The sequence below is a fragment of the Crinia signifera genome, chromosome 6 (assembly GCF_055691185.1).
Source record: "Crinia signifera chromosome 6, ASM5569118v1, whole genome shotgun sequence".
Taxonomy (NCBI): domain Eukaryota; kingdom Metazoa; phylum Chordata; class Amphibia; order Anura; family Myobatrachidae; genus Crinia; species Crinia signifera.
The window spans coordinates 117,630,676-117,645,348 of record NC_139222.1 but is presented as its reverse complement, the minus strand read 5'-3'; the positions used below and the strand labels follow the sequence as shown (position 1 = coordinate 117,645,348).

General features: G+C 39.4%; 1 protein-coding gene across 4 annotated transcripts in view; it reads left to right on the top strand.

Annotated features, from left to right (window-relative positions):
* TLK2 (tousled like kinase 2) overlaps positions 1–13,589 on the top strand; it is a 72,343-nt gene extending 58,754 nt beyond the window's left edge. For all 4 annotated transcript variants that reach the window (XM_083146925.1, XM_083146922.1, XM_083146923.1 and 1 more), the window contains 7 exons: positions 1,324–1,415; positions 2,300–2,389; positions 2,655–2,824; positions 4,260–4,398; positions 9,547–9,658; positions 10,900–11,007; positions 11,107–13,589. In XM_083146925.1, the coding sequence (XP_083003051.1) occupies positions 1,324–1,415; positions 2,300–2,389; positions 2,655–2,824; positions 4,260–4,398; positions 9,547–9,658; positions 10,900–11,007; positions 11,107–11,280 (885 nt within the window). In that variant the 3' untranslated portion in view covers positions 11,281–13,589. The remainder of the gene's footprint in view (positions 1–1,323; positions 1,416–2,299; positions 2,390–2,654; positions 2,825–4,259; positions 4,399–9,546; positions 9,659–10,899; positions 11,008–11,106) is intronic.
* The last annotated feature ends 1,084 nt before the right edge of the window (positions 13,590–14,673 follow it).

The window sequence follows — 14,673 nt, the reverse complement described above, 5'->3', positions numbered from 1 at the left end:
TTGCTAGATTCATTTCTTCAGCAGGCTTACAATGTTACTGTGGAAACATTCTTTAAAGTTTGAGAGCACATTATACCAGATCAGCTATGGACCAATGGCAGCATGGCATTAGAGAAAAAAAGCTGAATTAGACAATATTTTAAATGATATGCACAATAACAACCTGTAATAATTACTACTTGTTGTATATTGTCTAGTGCAGTGGTTCTCCAACTCGGTCCTGAGGACCCCACACAGTTCCCGTTTTCCAGGTCACCCGGGTGGTTCGCTCAATTCTCACTGTCACATTTTAAAATCACAGGTGGAGCTAATTATGTATACGTATAGGTCTAGTGTATACACATTATATTGTCTAGTGTGTGTGTGCGCACTATGGGGGATATTCAATCCCCGGCGAGCATCTCCCGTCAGGGAGATGCTCGCCGGGCCCTATTCAATGCTGTCTTCCCCGACAGCATTGAGCAGGGTTTTTCGGCAGAACGAGCCCGACATCACTAGCTGTCGGGCTCGTTCTGCCGAGAACAGCCAGGAAGTGACGAGCTGCAGGGTGCAGCTCGTCTCTTCCCGGCCGCAACTCGCGGCCACACACCCTTTTCGCTCCCTGGCAGGCGGGACATTGAATCCCGCCTGCATGTTCTCGGTCGAGCTGACCGAGAACGGGACTGGGTCACGGCGGTCGAGCAAGCTAGTCTGCCGTGACCCTCAGATTGAATACCCCCCTATATCTTTAAAAATGTGTACTCTCGCAGGTCGTTAGCAGTGTCCTCTGCTGTCTGTATCTGTACATGCAGCTCAATCTAAAGCTATCGTTAATGACTGCTACACGCCTGGATATGGTCACTGATGATATCTTTTGTGAAATCACTGTGTGTTCGCACTATATAGGTTGTACTGGAGTACGCAGCCTGGAAGTTTCTGTATGCCATGTTGTACATTCCGTGTGATATTTTTGGGAATCATTCTATTTATACGGTCATTACTGTATGCCTTGATTTTTACGTGATTTTATTGTTGACTGTGGGCCTAAACTAAATATAAACTAAATATATACTCTATAACTGGGGTAGCCAACCCTAGTCTTCGAGAGCTACCAACAGTGCATGTTTTGCAGGTCTCCTCACAGAATCACAAGTGAACTAATTAGCTCCATCTGTGGATCTTTTAAAGTGTGTCAGTGATTAATGATTGCAGCTGTGCAGCAGCTAGGTTGTCTGGAAAATGTGCACTGTTGGTAGCTCTTGAGGGCTAGGGTTGGCTACCACTGCTCTATAATATAATAACTTACATGGTACTTTTCTGCATGCATTCTTCTTTTTTCTGCAGGCATTTGATTTAACAGAGCAAAGATATGTAGCTGTGAAAATCCACCAGTTAAACAAAAACTGGAGGGATGAAAAGAAAGAAAACTACCACAAGTAAGTGTTTAAAATAATTGTGTGTGTGTGTGTGTGTGTATACAGCTACTTTAATAAGACAATTTGTATAAATGTTAAAGGTACAGGATAGAATCCTGCACAGGCCATTGTAAGCTTAATGGGTTTCTTATATGTTGACAGCAGACAACAGGATTGTCTATCATAATTACATTTAAAATATTTAAAATTGCACTTTATATCTGGAGAGGTGCAGATTTATTGCATTTCTGTTGAGCATACATAAATTAAGGGATATTTTACTTTTTCAAGGTGTTTTGTAACCAAATTAAATCTTAATTGGGATCTTAAAAATACTTTGCGTGGATAGTAATTATAGTCACAAAATCCTAAAACAGAATCAAAGGCTATACAGAACTCTGATTTACTACCATGCATTTGTTGGAATGGATCCGACAAGCCCTATTCAATGAGCGGCCAAATCCAACTGTCCGATTTTTTAAAAAAGGTATATTGAGTGTCGGAAATATGGCCATGTCTGATTTTACCAATTTTCCAACAAAAGCACGTGTAAATGCGGCTATTCCGCCAATCCACGTGGTTTCCGACAGGTCGGAGCATGCCAAAACAGCCCTTATTAAATAGGTCGGAACCCCTTCCGACCGAAATCAGACAGTTTAAACTGTAATTGAATATACCCCTATAAGTCTGTGCTCCAGATCTCATCATTTTTTGGAACATCCACCCATATATCCAGTACCTTACACGCATCCACCTCTTTGTTTTGATGGCTGTATTTGTTTAGCATTTTATCTTTTTTGCAGATTTCTAATGTTTAGCATAAACTGTATTTGTTTTGATGTTTCTTTGCTACAGTAATGTTGACTGCTTATGATTTATGCTTCCTACTTTTTTTTTTATCATAGACATGCCTGCAGGGAATATCGTATACACAAGGAGCTGGATCACCCTAGAATAGTCAAACTGTACGACTATTTCTCTCTTGACACAGACTCGTAAGTTGCTAATCTCACCATTGCAGAAAAACAATTTTTGGTTATGATGTGAATAGTGGTTGTGGTGGTGATGAATTTGTTAGTTGGATTTTCATCAATTGCTTTGCACCTTATGTTGGGATTGTGTAGATTTTAAATCTATTACTGTATGTCACAATTTCTACAGAATCCTATTGTAAGTTCAATAAGAATGGACAGGCATGTTGTCTTCATAGTTTAAAAAAAAACGTGTGTCCAGTAAAATTAAACATTTGTGTACTTGCAGGTTTTGCACAGTGCTAGAGTATTGCGAGGGCAATGATCTGGACTTCTACTTGAAGCAACACAAGCTTATGTCTGAAAAGGAAGCTCGCTCCATCATCATGCAGATTGTAAACGCCCTCAAGTACTTGAATGAGATCAAGCCACCAATCATTCACTATGACCTGAAGCCAGGTGATTGAATCTTTATATTTATATAATACATCTGACATTTTAAGAAAGCCATGTGATTTAAAATATATATATAGATATAGCTATTCTTTTAACATGTTTTATGGAAGGTTGTTTCTTTTTTACATGTATAAATGCACAGTTAGACACCCAGCGGGTGTGGTATATGGTCCCGACAGTCGGGATCCCGACTGACCGGACTCAGACAGCATGGCGAGCGCAACAAAGCCCCTTGCGGGCTCGTTGCGCTTGCCAGGCTGCGGGCACAGTGGCTCGCTACGCTTGCCACCTATTCTATTTTCCCTCTATGGGGGTTGTGGACCCCCACGAGGCAGAATAGCAAGTGGCCGTCGGGACCCCGAGTGTTGGGGTTTTGACTGTTGGGATTCCGACGTCGGGGTAATTACTGTCGGGAAACTGTCCGGCACCCCACCCAGCTGCTATAAGTGTGTGGTCTGTATGTGTTGTGGTGTATTTTTTTTTTTTTTATAAACTGTTTCTCTTCCTTCATTTCGAGCATTTTTGTTAATGTGTTTTGTTATCAGATATTATGTTAGGACAGTTTTTGTTAAGAGGTCGTCAAGTATATCCAAAGCACCTTAAGCTCAATTTGACCCTATATCGTTGCAGAGTCTTGGGGAAGAGTGAAAAAGGGGGGTCTTGCTAAAAGGGAGCAAGAAAAAGACTGAAAATGTCTCTTCTGGGGCACTCCTTATTGTATTATTGTTTAAATATAACTTTTATTTTTTTATACTCTTAAAAAAAATATGCATGAAAAAAGGGAGGAGAAAGTTTCCATCTCTGCCTTTATTCTTTGGTAGGGCACGGTTAATACATTTATCAAGCTATGTAGCAATCATTATTTGCCCTTATTTTTAAAAATAAAAGTTTTCCAGTGATGTAGGCAGACCGAGAAGGTAGCAGCTGCCGTCTGGTCCGTCTCCTCACCACATCTGTGGGAGTGCAGACCCAGAAGTGATGCATGTTTTGCTCAGAGAGCTTGCTCACACTGGAGCGCCAGTTCCAGTGTGAGCAAGCTCTTGAAGCAAACCTATTTCCCTCTCTTTAAATATCAATGACTACAAGCAGAATAATGTAATGTCTTGGGGCCAGATGCACTAAGCTTCAAAAAAGTGATAAAGTGTAGTGAGATAAACAATCAGCTCCTAACTGTCAAGTTACAGGCTGAGTTTGAAAAATGACAATTGGGAGCTGATTGGCTGGTTGTTTTTTACTCTCCACTTGATCACTTTTTGAAGCTTTGCTCACCTGCCCCTGGTGAGATATAAACCATGTGTAATAAGAGTAACTTTTCCTTTTTTTCAGTGTATGAAATTTCAGTAATTGCAGTGTTTAATTACCTGACTTTGTTATTCAGGAACTCATTAATCTAATAACACGTGAATTACTTAGTAAAAAATTTAATCTATTATTTCAGGTAATATACTTTTGGTAAACGGTACAGCCTGTGGAGAGATAAAAATCACAGATTTTGGACTCTCTAAAATAATGGATGATGACAGCTATAATTCTGTGGATGGTATGGAGCTCACGTCACAAGGAGCAGGAACCTACTGGTAAGATGTGTGAAGGAGTGTAGGTGTGATTTAACATAGTCACTGGGAACTAAGTTTATGATTTCATCTAATGCTATAACCATTAAAAGATTTAAAAAAAAAGAATAGTTACTCTGTCTGCTGGAGATTTGGTGAACTAAGTAATCCCTACATAAAAGAAGGGAAATGCAATAATGGGACACAATTCTCTCCTACAACGTTAACTTGAAATGCTGTAGTTGCATTTGGAGAACATGAGCTAAAGGGGTTGAGCATCTAGTTGTTCCCCCCAGTATAAAAATTCTGGTTTCCATTCATCCATTTGGTGATGTACCAACACTGTCCATCCAAAACTGATGTATTTGGATGTAAATATTGAACTTTAACATTTGTTGTGAACTTATTGTCTCTTTGTACACTTGTTTCTGCAAAACATGACGTGTTGAGGGTACATGACTGAAGTTGAATCTTATCTAGAGAAGAGACCCGTATATAATGCAGCTTCCTTTTTTCCCTCTTTATTGAATTACTGTTTAAATATAACTTTTATTTTTTTATACTCTTAAAAAAAATATGCATGAACACTTGTACATGTGTATACTTGAGTAACTTCCAAGGCTGTCTCAATTAAAACATTTAACATCTTAAACAAATTGCATGGGAAATCCTGGCTGCCAAGAATTATTCAAATAATCCACGCCACCCCGAAGTGTGGCGAGCCCCGAGAGGGGCGGCGGAACGCGTCCTCCCGATGACAGCAACCAGTAGGTCCCTGGGTTCTGTCACGGGTGGACCTCTGGACTGCTTGCTCCTTTTTTTGAAGTATGGTTATTCTGTCTCTGTACTCCTTGATAAAGATCCTTAATTGGGATCGACACGTCGGATTGTTTCACTGACAGCTTTGTTTGGTATGTAAACTGAAAACCCTTTTTCTCTCTTTGTTGCAAATAAAAAGTTTTTATTTTTAAAACAACTTTTGAGGTGAGTGCTCTGTTCCTGCGTTGGACATTTGTACTACAAGTGGCACACCATGGTGTGACCTTTGGGCACCCCTCAACGCTGATACTGGTGCGTGCGAGTGCAGGTACCTCTGTGTGTGTGTTTGTGTGTGTATATATATATGTGTGTGTGTGTGTGTGTGTGTGTGTGTGTATGTATGTATGTATATATATATATATATATATATATATATATATATATATATATATATATATATATATATATATATATATATATATATATATATATATACACACTTTAAGAACATGGCCCATCCTCTAAGTTCACTAAAATACTACATGATAGATCATGTACCCGAAACTATGCGTGGGGGAAACAGGGCCAAACAATTGCTTCTTTTGGAGTCCAGGTGGATTTTTCGTTTGGGGACCATTCAACCTGGTGGCCTCAACTTCAGAAATTCAGCTGGAATAGCCTTATTTTAATATCTGATAGTCTGTGATATGGTTTCTGTATGTCTAATGTGTGTATAGATATGTTTTATATTGTACTTTTCTTGCACTATGTTTTTTTTTCTATATCCCTTTTAGTAAAAGTACCCATGGCCACTGAGTTAGGTGGTGGTGGGCGTGACTACAGCCTTCTTTTCGTGTCACCTTTTTTGTGCCGATATGAAGTGCTGTGAGCCCGCCTTATCCTTCCACTGACTGGTGGAGTGTGGTGTCCAGCTTTGGGGACATGAAGTATTGTACTTTATCTGGTTGTCACTGCTCCCTGTCAGACTGTAACAGTGCAAGCGCACCGCTGCCTGTGATCTCAGCCACGGCTGCTTCCGGGTTCTTGGAACACAAGCTGGGTGTTGCTTGGTAACGCCTTGCGTGTCCTTGACAGGAAGTGAGCAGCCGGGCATATCCGGTATCGGCTGACGCTGCTGGGAGGTCCAGGGAGCGTGCACCATCCAGGTAAGGGTATAAAGAGGGTGTTTTGGGGGTATGTGGTTGCTGTAGGAAGGGTCTGAGGACCGGGTTTGTCCCCCAAAATGTTACCTGCCTATGTGAATACACGTTGTTCTATTTAAAAAGTATTTTGACTGCGTCATTTGTTCCTATACCTGGGATTTGGATTCTACAAATTTGTGTTCTGGCACCTGAGCATATCGTAACATTGGAACCTGAGTGCCAGCAGTTCTGGATCAAGATAGATAGATCATTTCAAGTAACCACGGTGGCCTTGGTGTGCCCTCATCCTTGTAGAGGGTTTCAGGCACTGCTGCAATCCCTGATGGCTGCACCCAAGGCCTGGGAGCATGAATGCATTTGAAGTGGGGCAGTTCCTTGTATTGGCTGAACCCCTACCAATATGTGTGTCTACTGCTTATTGCACAAGATGCTTTAGCAGATCTGGTGTGTGACATAGCACTGGCTTCATGCACAGCTTCTACAGATACTCCTGGGCTTAGACCCAGTGAGTATCTCTGCTACAGGGACACAATCCGCTGCTCTCCTCTGCTTGTCAGCCGGGACCCAGTGATGTGCAAGTGTCGCTGCTTTATTTGCCATGGTAAAATGAGCATGAGCTTAGGTTGTGAGCCGGACTGTGCCTAACTTGTTAAGTTGATGGATCTTTAAAGAAGACTGGAATTTGAGAAGATCATATTCAGAGCGCAGCTGTTACTGTTTTCTTAGTCCAGTAGCTTGCCTTTTTTTACACCGAATGAATGCGCATACGGAGTCAATTTTTTTGTAAAGGTTTATGCTTGTTTAGAGCATTTCTTTGAACCTTAATTGTGCGAGATACACATGTCTTCTTCCAAAGAACAGCGTAGTTTCAGATTCATATGAGAAGGTTGAAATTCCAGCCGTAGTAGTCCTCCCTGCTGATGAGAAATGGGATTATTTCTCAGGAGAAGCCATTGGAGACCTTATGGCAGTCCTGATACGATTTAGAATCTGATGCACAATTTGAGGCAATGACTCACTTTATGTGTAGGCTCAAGAGAGTTGTATCCTTCCCTTTTTTAAATCTCTCTAATCTCCTTGAGAATATATGGAAAATGTCATATAATAGTTTTTGATGCCTCACAAGTTTGCGTCCCTGTGTCCAAATGGGTGCAGTTTCCCAAGCAGTGGATGCCCCGGTAGCAAGCCTGGCTAAGAACACTGCTTTCAATGTATGGGTTTTTAGAGCCATTTGAGAGCTGGGTTCAGCTGTGGTGATCGCTCTTTATTGATCTGAGCCATATAGTCCTGACCTTAGAAACTCCACCTTGGAGCTCGGCTCAAAGTTTGTCTGATTCAGTTGGACAATACCACAGCAGTGGCATATAAATAATCAGTGCAACACTTTGAGCGCATGGACGACTGTAGAGGCAGTCGGCATCCTCTCCGGGGTGAAGACCTTTTGTTCTGTTGATCTTGGCAGTGTTCTTTCCAGGAGTCTGATTAGAAAGCAGACTTAAGCAGAATCTTTTTTATCCCAATGGAATGGTCACTGCACCCAAGTCTTTCAGTGGTTGTTTCAGAAGTGGAGTCTTCCGGAAGAAAGACCTCCTTGGCATCTCGTCAAAACTTCAAAGCTCTCAAGTTTTGTGCGTGGTCCAGTGGATGTCATGACGGTGATGTGAAACTTTTTAGTCTTGCTCCTCTTTTGTTGCCCAATCCCTATGATGGCTTTGGAATTTAAGCAAATCGAGCAGTAACATATAACTGTAATTCTAGTGGCTCAGGACTGGTTGTGCAGGTCCTAGTATGCCGGAGTTGTCTTAACTGTTGGTAGGTCTCAGGTGGCATCTGACACTATGGGCACTACTGTTTCTACAGTACAGGGCCTTTTTCTGGAGGAGTACCTTACTCTTGGTTTTTACAGCCTTACTTTTGTGGCCAAGTGTTTAAAGAATATCTGTCTTACTACTTCAGTAGTAATTACTATATTGCGGAATGGTCCAGAGGATCTACATTGAATGGTGTTCGATACTTCATGGTTTTTGAATTTCCTCAATTCTTAGCTTGCCTTCAGGGAGGTTTGAAGACCCATTTTACTGCTCTGTTCTTTGAAGTTGCTGATTTTGTCTTTCTGTTTATTTTCACAGTGTCTGGTCTTTGTTCCTGACGTGTGCACCTTTTTTGCAAGGTGTGGTGGCTTTTGCCACCATTTGACCAACAGTAGCTCTGTGGCATATTAATATGGTCCTCTTGGCTGTCACAAAGGCTGCTTTTGAGGCACTGTGTTTAACAAAGTTTGTTACTTGGTAGTTGGTCTTCCTTATGACTCAGATTTGGGCGTTTTGTCTTGAAATTGCATCATAAGGTGGTTCCAGCTTTTCACATCAACCGGGAAGTTTTTTCTGATCTGGCTTTGATCGTAGTCTGGGCACTGTGGAAATATTTGGACAGTACTATCACGGTCTGAGGCATGGGTTCAACGCAGACCATTCCATGGTGGATCCATTCTGTCATCAGGCTTATTCTATGCCCCTTATCCCGTGTCTTCCTGCCTGGGTGAAAGTGAAAGGGGGGTATGTACTATTGAATCCTTTTCTCTGAATCCAGCTGTTGGACACTGCACTCCCTCTCTCATGCTGTCATGCTGTTTTTTGTCTTTACCAGGATTTTCCTATTACTATTGTTCCAACAGTTTGACTGGGTTAACTGCTTCTCCTGGTCTCACCTTTAAGTTGTTCTGGTGTTCTGGCATTCTGGGTAGGAGATGTTTTAAAAGTATATTTTACTTGAAGTGCCAGCTCCTATACCCCCATCAATAATCTATATAGTCCAATGTCCTTCAACCGGATTTAGAGAAAAGGTTTTAAGTGTGTGTGTGTGTGTGGTGTTTTAAATAAAAATTTAATGTTTTATTAAATAAAAAAAAAAAACTCCTCCTCTAGGACCTACAATTATAGCAGCTCAAATTTTGAAAAAAAAATTGTAAGAGTAGTAATCACTTTGGACTCTGAAACCGGATAGGATTCTGTTGCTAGTAACATAATCACCTGCATTGGTAAGAACAGTGGCTGCTGGGCCTAACCATTAAAATAATCACCTCAATCTTTTTTATTGGAGCAGACTTTAACCACTTTTCTGTTTCTTGTAGTCTGCCTGCTTTGGTCATGGTCGGTTAAGACATGCCATTATGTGATTGATTGATTGATAATGTAATACTGGTTGATATCCTTCAATGAGCAATTCAAATTTTTTTTTATACTTTATATAGGTATCTGCCTCCTGAGTGTTTCGTCGTTGGCAAAGAACCTCCAAAAATCTCCAACAAAGTGGATGTGTGGTCTGTAGGAGTAATATTCTACCAATGTCTGTATGGGCGAAAGGTAATATTTTGGGGGGGGGGGGGGGGGAGAGCATACATTCAATATCACATGACACACATTTATAACCATTCTTTCTGTATAAATCCACATTTGCAGGTTTTGTATTTACTATACTTTGAGATGTATATACTTAGAGATGCCCACATGTTAGATTTGCTGTAGCTACATGGTTAGATTTTGAAAATATATTCACACGCATACATAAATGTATTATATTGCACACTTTGATGAAATCTGCGATGATAAAGATTCAGTATGCTTAAATCTGGTATATGGGTGAAATTAACCAGCTGCAAGAATTACAGCAGGCTAATTGATGCCCTGTTAATATTAAATGAGTTCCGAAGATAGTTGTCAGGCAGCCATTAACTGAGGGTATTTTTCTGGTCTTAAAGTGCCCATAGACATTACAATTCTAGTATACAATATCACATCTCATCGCAGTTCGGTTTTGCGATGAGATCTAGTACAAAAAGTATGTGCTGCCCATACTTTTTGTACTAGATCTCATCACAAAACTGAGATGAGATATTGTATACAATAATTGTAACGTGTATGGGCTCCTTTAGCGTAGACTCAGATCGAAATCCCCAATAAATAGCCTGTATCTTGTGCCGTGAACCTGGGACATATCGCAGATTCTCTGGGGGGAATTCAATTGTTTATCACCCACCATAAAGTACCCGAAAAATTATGGGGCAAAATGTTCAAATGTTTATTTTTGTTGAGCTGGTCGCTGTATTTATGATCTAAATCAAACTTTGGAACAAACTAACAGATGCGACACACAAAAGTCTTGAATAAGCGCTTAAACTGGTAAAATTTTAGCTAGCTGTTCACGGCAGCTAATCCAGTGGAGCAACAATTGAATGGCTCTGTTGGGTGTCAGCTCTTGGCTACCAGCACTCTGGCATTTGTATCTACCCTCCCTTTTGTGTTCACAGTGAAAACCTTTAATTTAGTGGGCAACAAAAAGGGGGCGCTAATTAAATGCTTCTGGATGTTTAATCCCAAGGTTACCACCCTTTATCACACCTGTTCAATTAACAGGTCTAATTGAGCCCCCCCGTCTTAGAAATTATTATCTTTTTGGACACTGATCAGAATGTGGATTAACATCAACCAAGAGAACATACAATCTTTTTGGTATCTTTTAAGAATATGAAGCTATTTTACCTCCTTTTAAGGACAATTTACCACTTTTTCTTCCCATTAAGCGTTTAATCTTCTCTTGTTTATAGCCATTTGGTCACAACCAGTCCCAGCAAGACATATTACAAGAGAACACAATTCTGAAAGCTACAGAAGTACAATTTCCACCTAAACCAGTTGTGACCCCAGAAGCCAAGGTATATAACTGCATTTACAAGCTGAATTACCAATGTAACGTCATAAATAGGAAAACATGGTTTGATGATTAATCCTAATACTGCTTCTCTTTTTAACAGGCTTTTATTCGCCGTTGCCTTGCATATAGGAAAGAGGATCGGATAGATGTCCACCAGCTGGCATCTGACCCCTATTTACTGCCACACATCCGTAAATCTGTGTCCACCAGTACCCCAGCCACTGCTGCAATAGCATCAACATCCGGTTCCTCAAACAACAGCTTGTCAAACTGAGAATGCAACAATGGGACAGTAGACAATACACCCTCTCCATTACACAGAGTGGTAATGCCAGCAGAGCAGTTATTTGGCTCCCCTGGAATATTTCTCTTCCATTTGGTGGAGAGTAGCAAGAGCTCCATGGAACCTTTCAATTTCTGTTTTGTGTGAGTCACAAAGAGCTAAATTGGAAATGGAGTCTTGCAAAGGATCTGCGCCCCTGTTGGGTGAAAGTCTAAACCTGTTTTTGGGAAGGACCTGTAAAAAGGAGAAGCCATAGACTTGGCTTTATAACTTGGACATGATTTCCCCCTTCCCTCCTTCCTACTCCACCGAATTTGGGAAACTGCAGAGCTGACAAACTTGGAAATGACTTTTTGCGGAGCATATTTTCAGGAGTGGGAGGAACCTAGTAGACTGGACTTGGCCCTTTGTCGATATTTAAACCCTTTCTGTTTTCCCTTTCATTCATTTTATTAAACAGTCAAGAAAGAACAGTTAACACAATATCCAGGTCATCTTTCCCTTCGTTCACAATAACTGAGAAGCGGCAAAGCTCTTCCGAGGATTAAAATATTTTGTTTCTTTCACCTAAACACTGGAGCCATCCATTTTGTGGTTCAAACCAGAATATTTAGCCTATTTCTTTATTAGGCAATAGTGACCTCACTGAATATTTGCTGCTGAATTGATGGGCTGAATATTTGTTCATACGACAAAATCGATTTTCTCCATTGTCTGAAGGTGAATAGACCCATTTTATAGGGTAAACCTGGCTGATAAGAGCATCATTTTTATTAAAGTGAAATCCATATTACTAGGGATGATAGAATATCTGATACTTTCCTGTTATTTACAGATTACAACTTTTTCTGGCAGTTTTCACATGAATGCCTTTTTGTATTTTAAAATTTTATGAAGGTTGATTGGTTCAAGTGAGGTTTTTTTAATGATAAAAATGGTGATAAGGGAGTAGAAAGTAACAGGTGTTAAACATTGTCTATTTCACATTGGTTTATGTAATATTGGCAACTCTTGGGAATCTACTTCCCGCTGCCTTCAGTCCTATCAACTGACCAATGCAGTTCAGTGTAGCAGCTGACACAGTGAGGGAAGAGTCTCCCTTAATTCTACTATACTTTACAAATCTGAACTTCACTCTTAACCAATTACATATGGAGTAGGTTATTTTGATACTTTTTAGGACTAAGCTGACAACCTATTTCAAACACGTTGCATTTGGTGAATGCTGTTGACACATTTCTGTTTTACACCTTTTGTAGAAGGCGGTTTTAGCATTAATGCTATTGGTAATTCCCAGCATCACATTTTTGCTAAGATCATGAATTAGCAGCTGATGTCTCAATAACAACTAGTTTATTGAAAGTCAATGCAATAATAATTTTATTTGCAGTGTTGGCTTTTGAAGCTTGGAGACCACGCAGGAGGTAGGTTGTCATGTATTGCAAATTGCCTGTGAATCACAAAAACACTACATTTCAGTTTTCCAGTTACATTTTCACAGATTCCCACTAAGATAATACTCCAAAACAAAGGCTTTTTTGTTTAAAAAATGTAACAAAATTTTGTTTAAAAAAAAAAGATTATAAATGTCTCCACTTTTTTTTCCTGGGTGGGGGTTCTTAAGAAGTGATGTTTCTCCCTATTTTGAAAAAGCACACACATTGCAGGCAGTAGGTCATGTACTTGAATTACCCAAATTATTACTCATGCAGATTTTTACTCAATGTTTATATGTATATTTCCAACCTTCATCTTATGCCTTATCTATCTATGACTGGACTGATGTTATTCACATTGTAAAAGGACACATTTGTGCTCTGTATACAATATTTTTGCATAAGTAATGCATAAGGGTAACCGTTGATGAAATAGCATTTGTTTTATATAAAAAATTACATAATAAACACAGGAATATATGGCAATTATTGTAGTAAATTACATATAGCATGAAGCTAGTAAATTGGGGCACTACCTCCATCGTGGTCTAACATTGTACTTGATCAAACATATTTTTCCCCTCTTGAAAAACGAAACCCATGTCACAAAATAGCCAGAATATCATTCATTCACAGGATACTCAGTAACTGTCTACCTGCTGTCCACCAATCCTACTATCCTTACTTTAGTTTCTGTTAATATGGGTTTCACTTTACTCTAGGAATAATAATTATAATAAAACTGTTTTTTGTTTTTGTTCATTTTGACTTGGACAAAATGTGTATTAATTCATAACAGTCTAGGATGAAACATCCAAGAATTAACAAAAAATTCAGAGAATAAAATACATTTGGAAGTTTAAATTATGCTTTTTGATTTATGATTTATTGTTACTTATTGTTACTTTATGAATGAAGAGTTTTGTCATTCATGGTGTTAAATTTAGATGGAATTGTATTTAGATTGATGACTAGCTCAATCAAATTACTTCCTCTCCTATACTGAATGATCACTCACATTTTTGTATCTGACTTCTGTCAAAGTTGCAATCACATTTATTGTAATGAAAACATAATTAGATCTTAAATGCCATTGAAAATGTCTTCACTTGCTGAGCAAAGATAAGTTATATACAGGGCATGCTTGTGGGTTCTGGGGTAGTGATTTGCCTAAGTATTGGATAAAGGAGGAGGAAAAAGTAGTGGTACAAGTGAAAAGATAAAATGAAATAGTATAAATACTTAAATAATCAAGAAACAAATTTGATCTTGGCCATCAGAAAAGTTTCCATCTATTAAAACCTAGACACTGTCTGAAATGTGTAAATTGCTTTTCCACATACAGCTCTAGCCAGAGCCAAAAGTCAGGAAAGTTTTTGGGGTGCTAAGTTGTAACAATTCCCTTGCCCTTCACTGAAGGTGGAACTCTCAGAATAACGAACTATTGCATGTACCAACAGCCAGGTAGTGTTCCTTTTAGGGACACTGCTAGGAGTGTGATTGTTGATTTTACATGTTTCCTTTTATATTTAAGAATATTTTGTATCCCGCCATCTACTCCTTTCACTTAATCAATTATAGACCCTATTCTGCTAAATCTGTCCTTTTTTCCAAAAATCTTCCTATCACCCCAACCTACCCCTTTTTATAATTCATTTATTTTGTGCCACTACAATCTCCTTACAATTCTTCTCTTCTGTAGAGTTTGTTTTGCTACTTTGCCACTTTGTTTGACAAGTGTCAGTTAAATGATTGCACTGTATGTCAGTTGGCAAATATAACTAGACCCAGTATTACATAGAGCTATATGAATACAGCTTATTGATGCATAGAAGTGACGTTAACAAATACACCAATGCAATTCAATAGAATTAATTAAATATGAATCAATTGAAAGTGGTTAGAAATACTCAGCTTCCTCTATGATCCATCTGGCGGACGCTGCGTC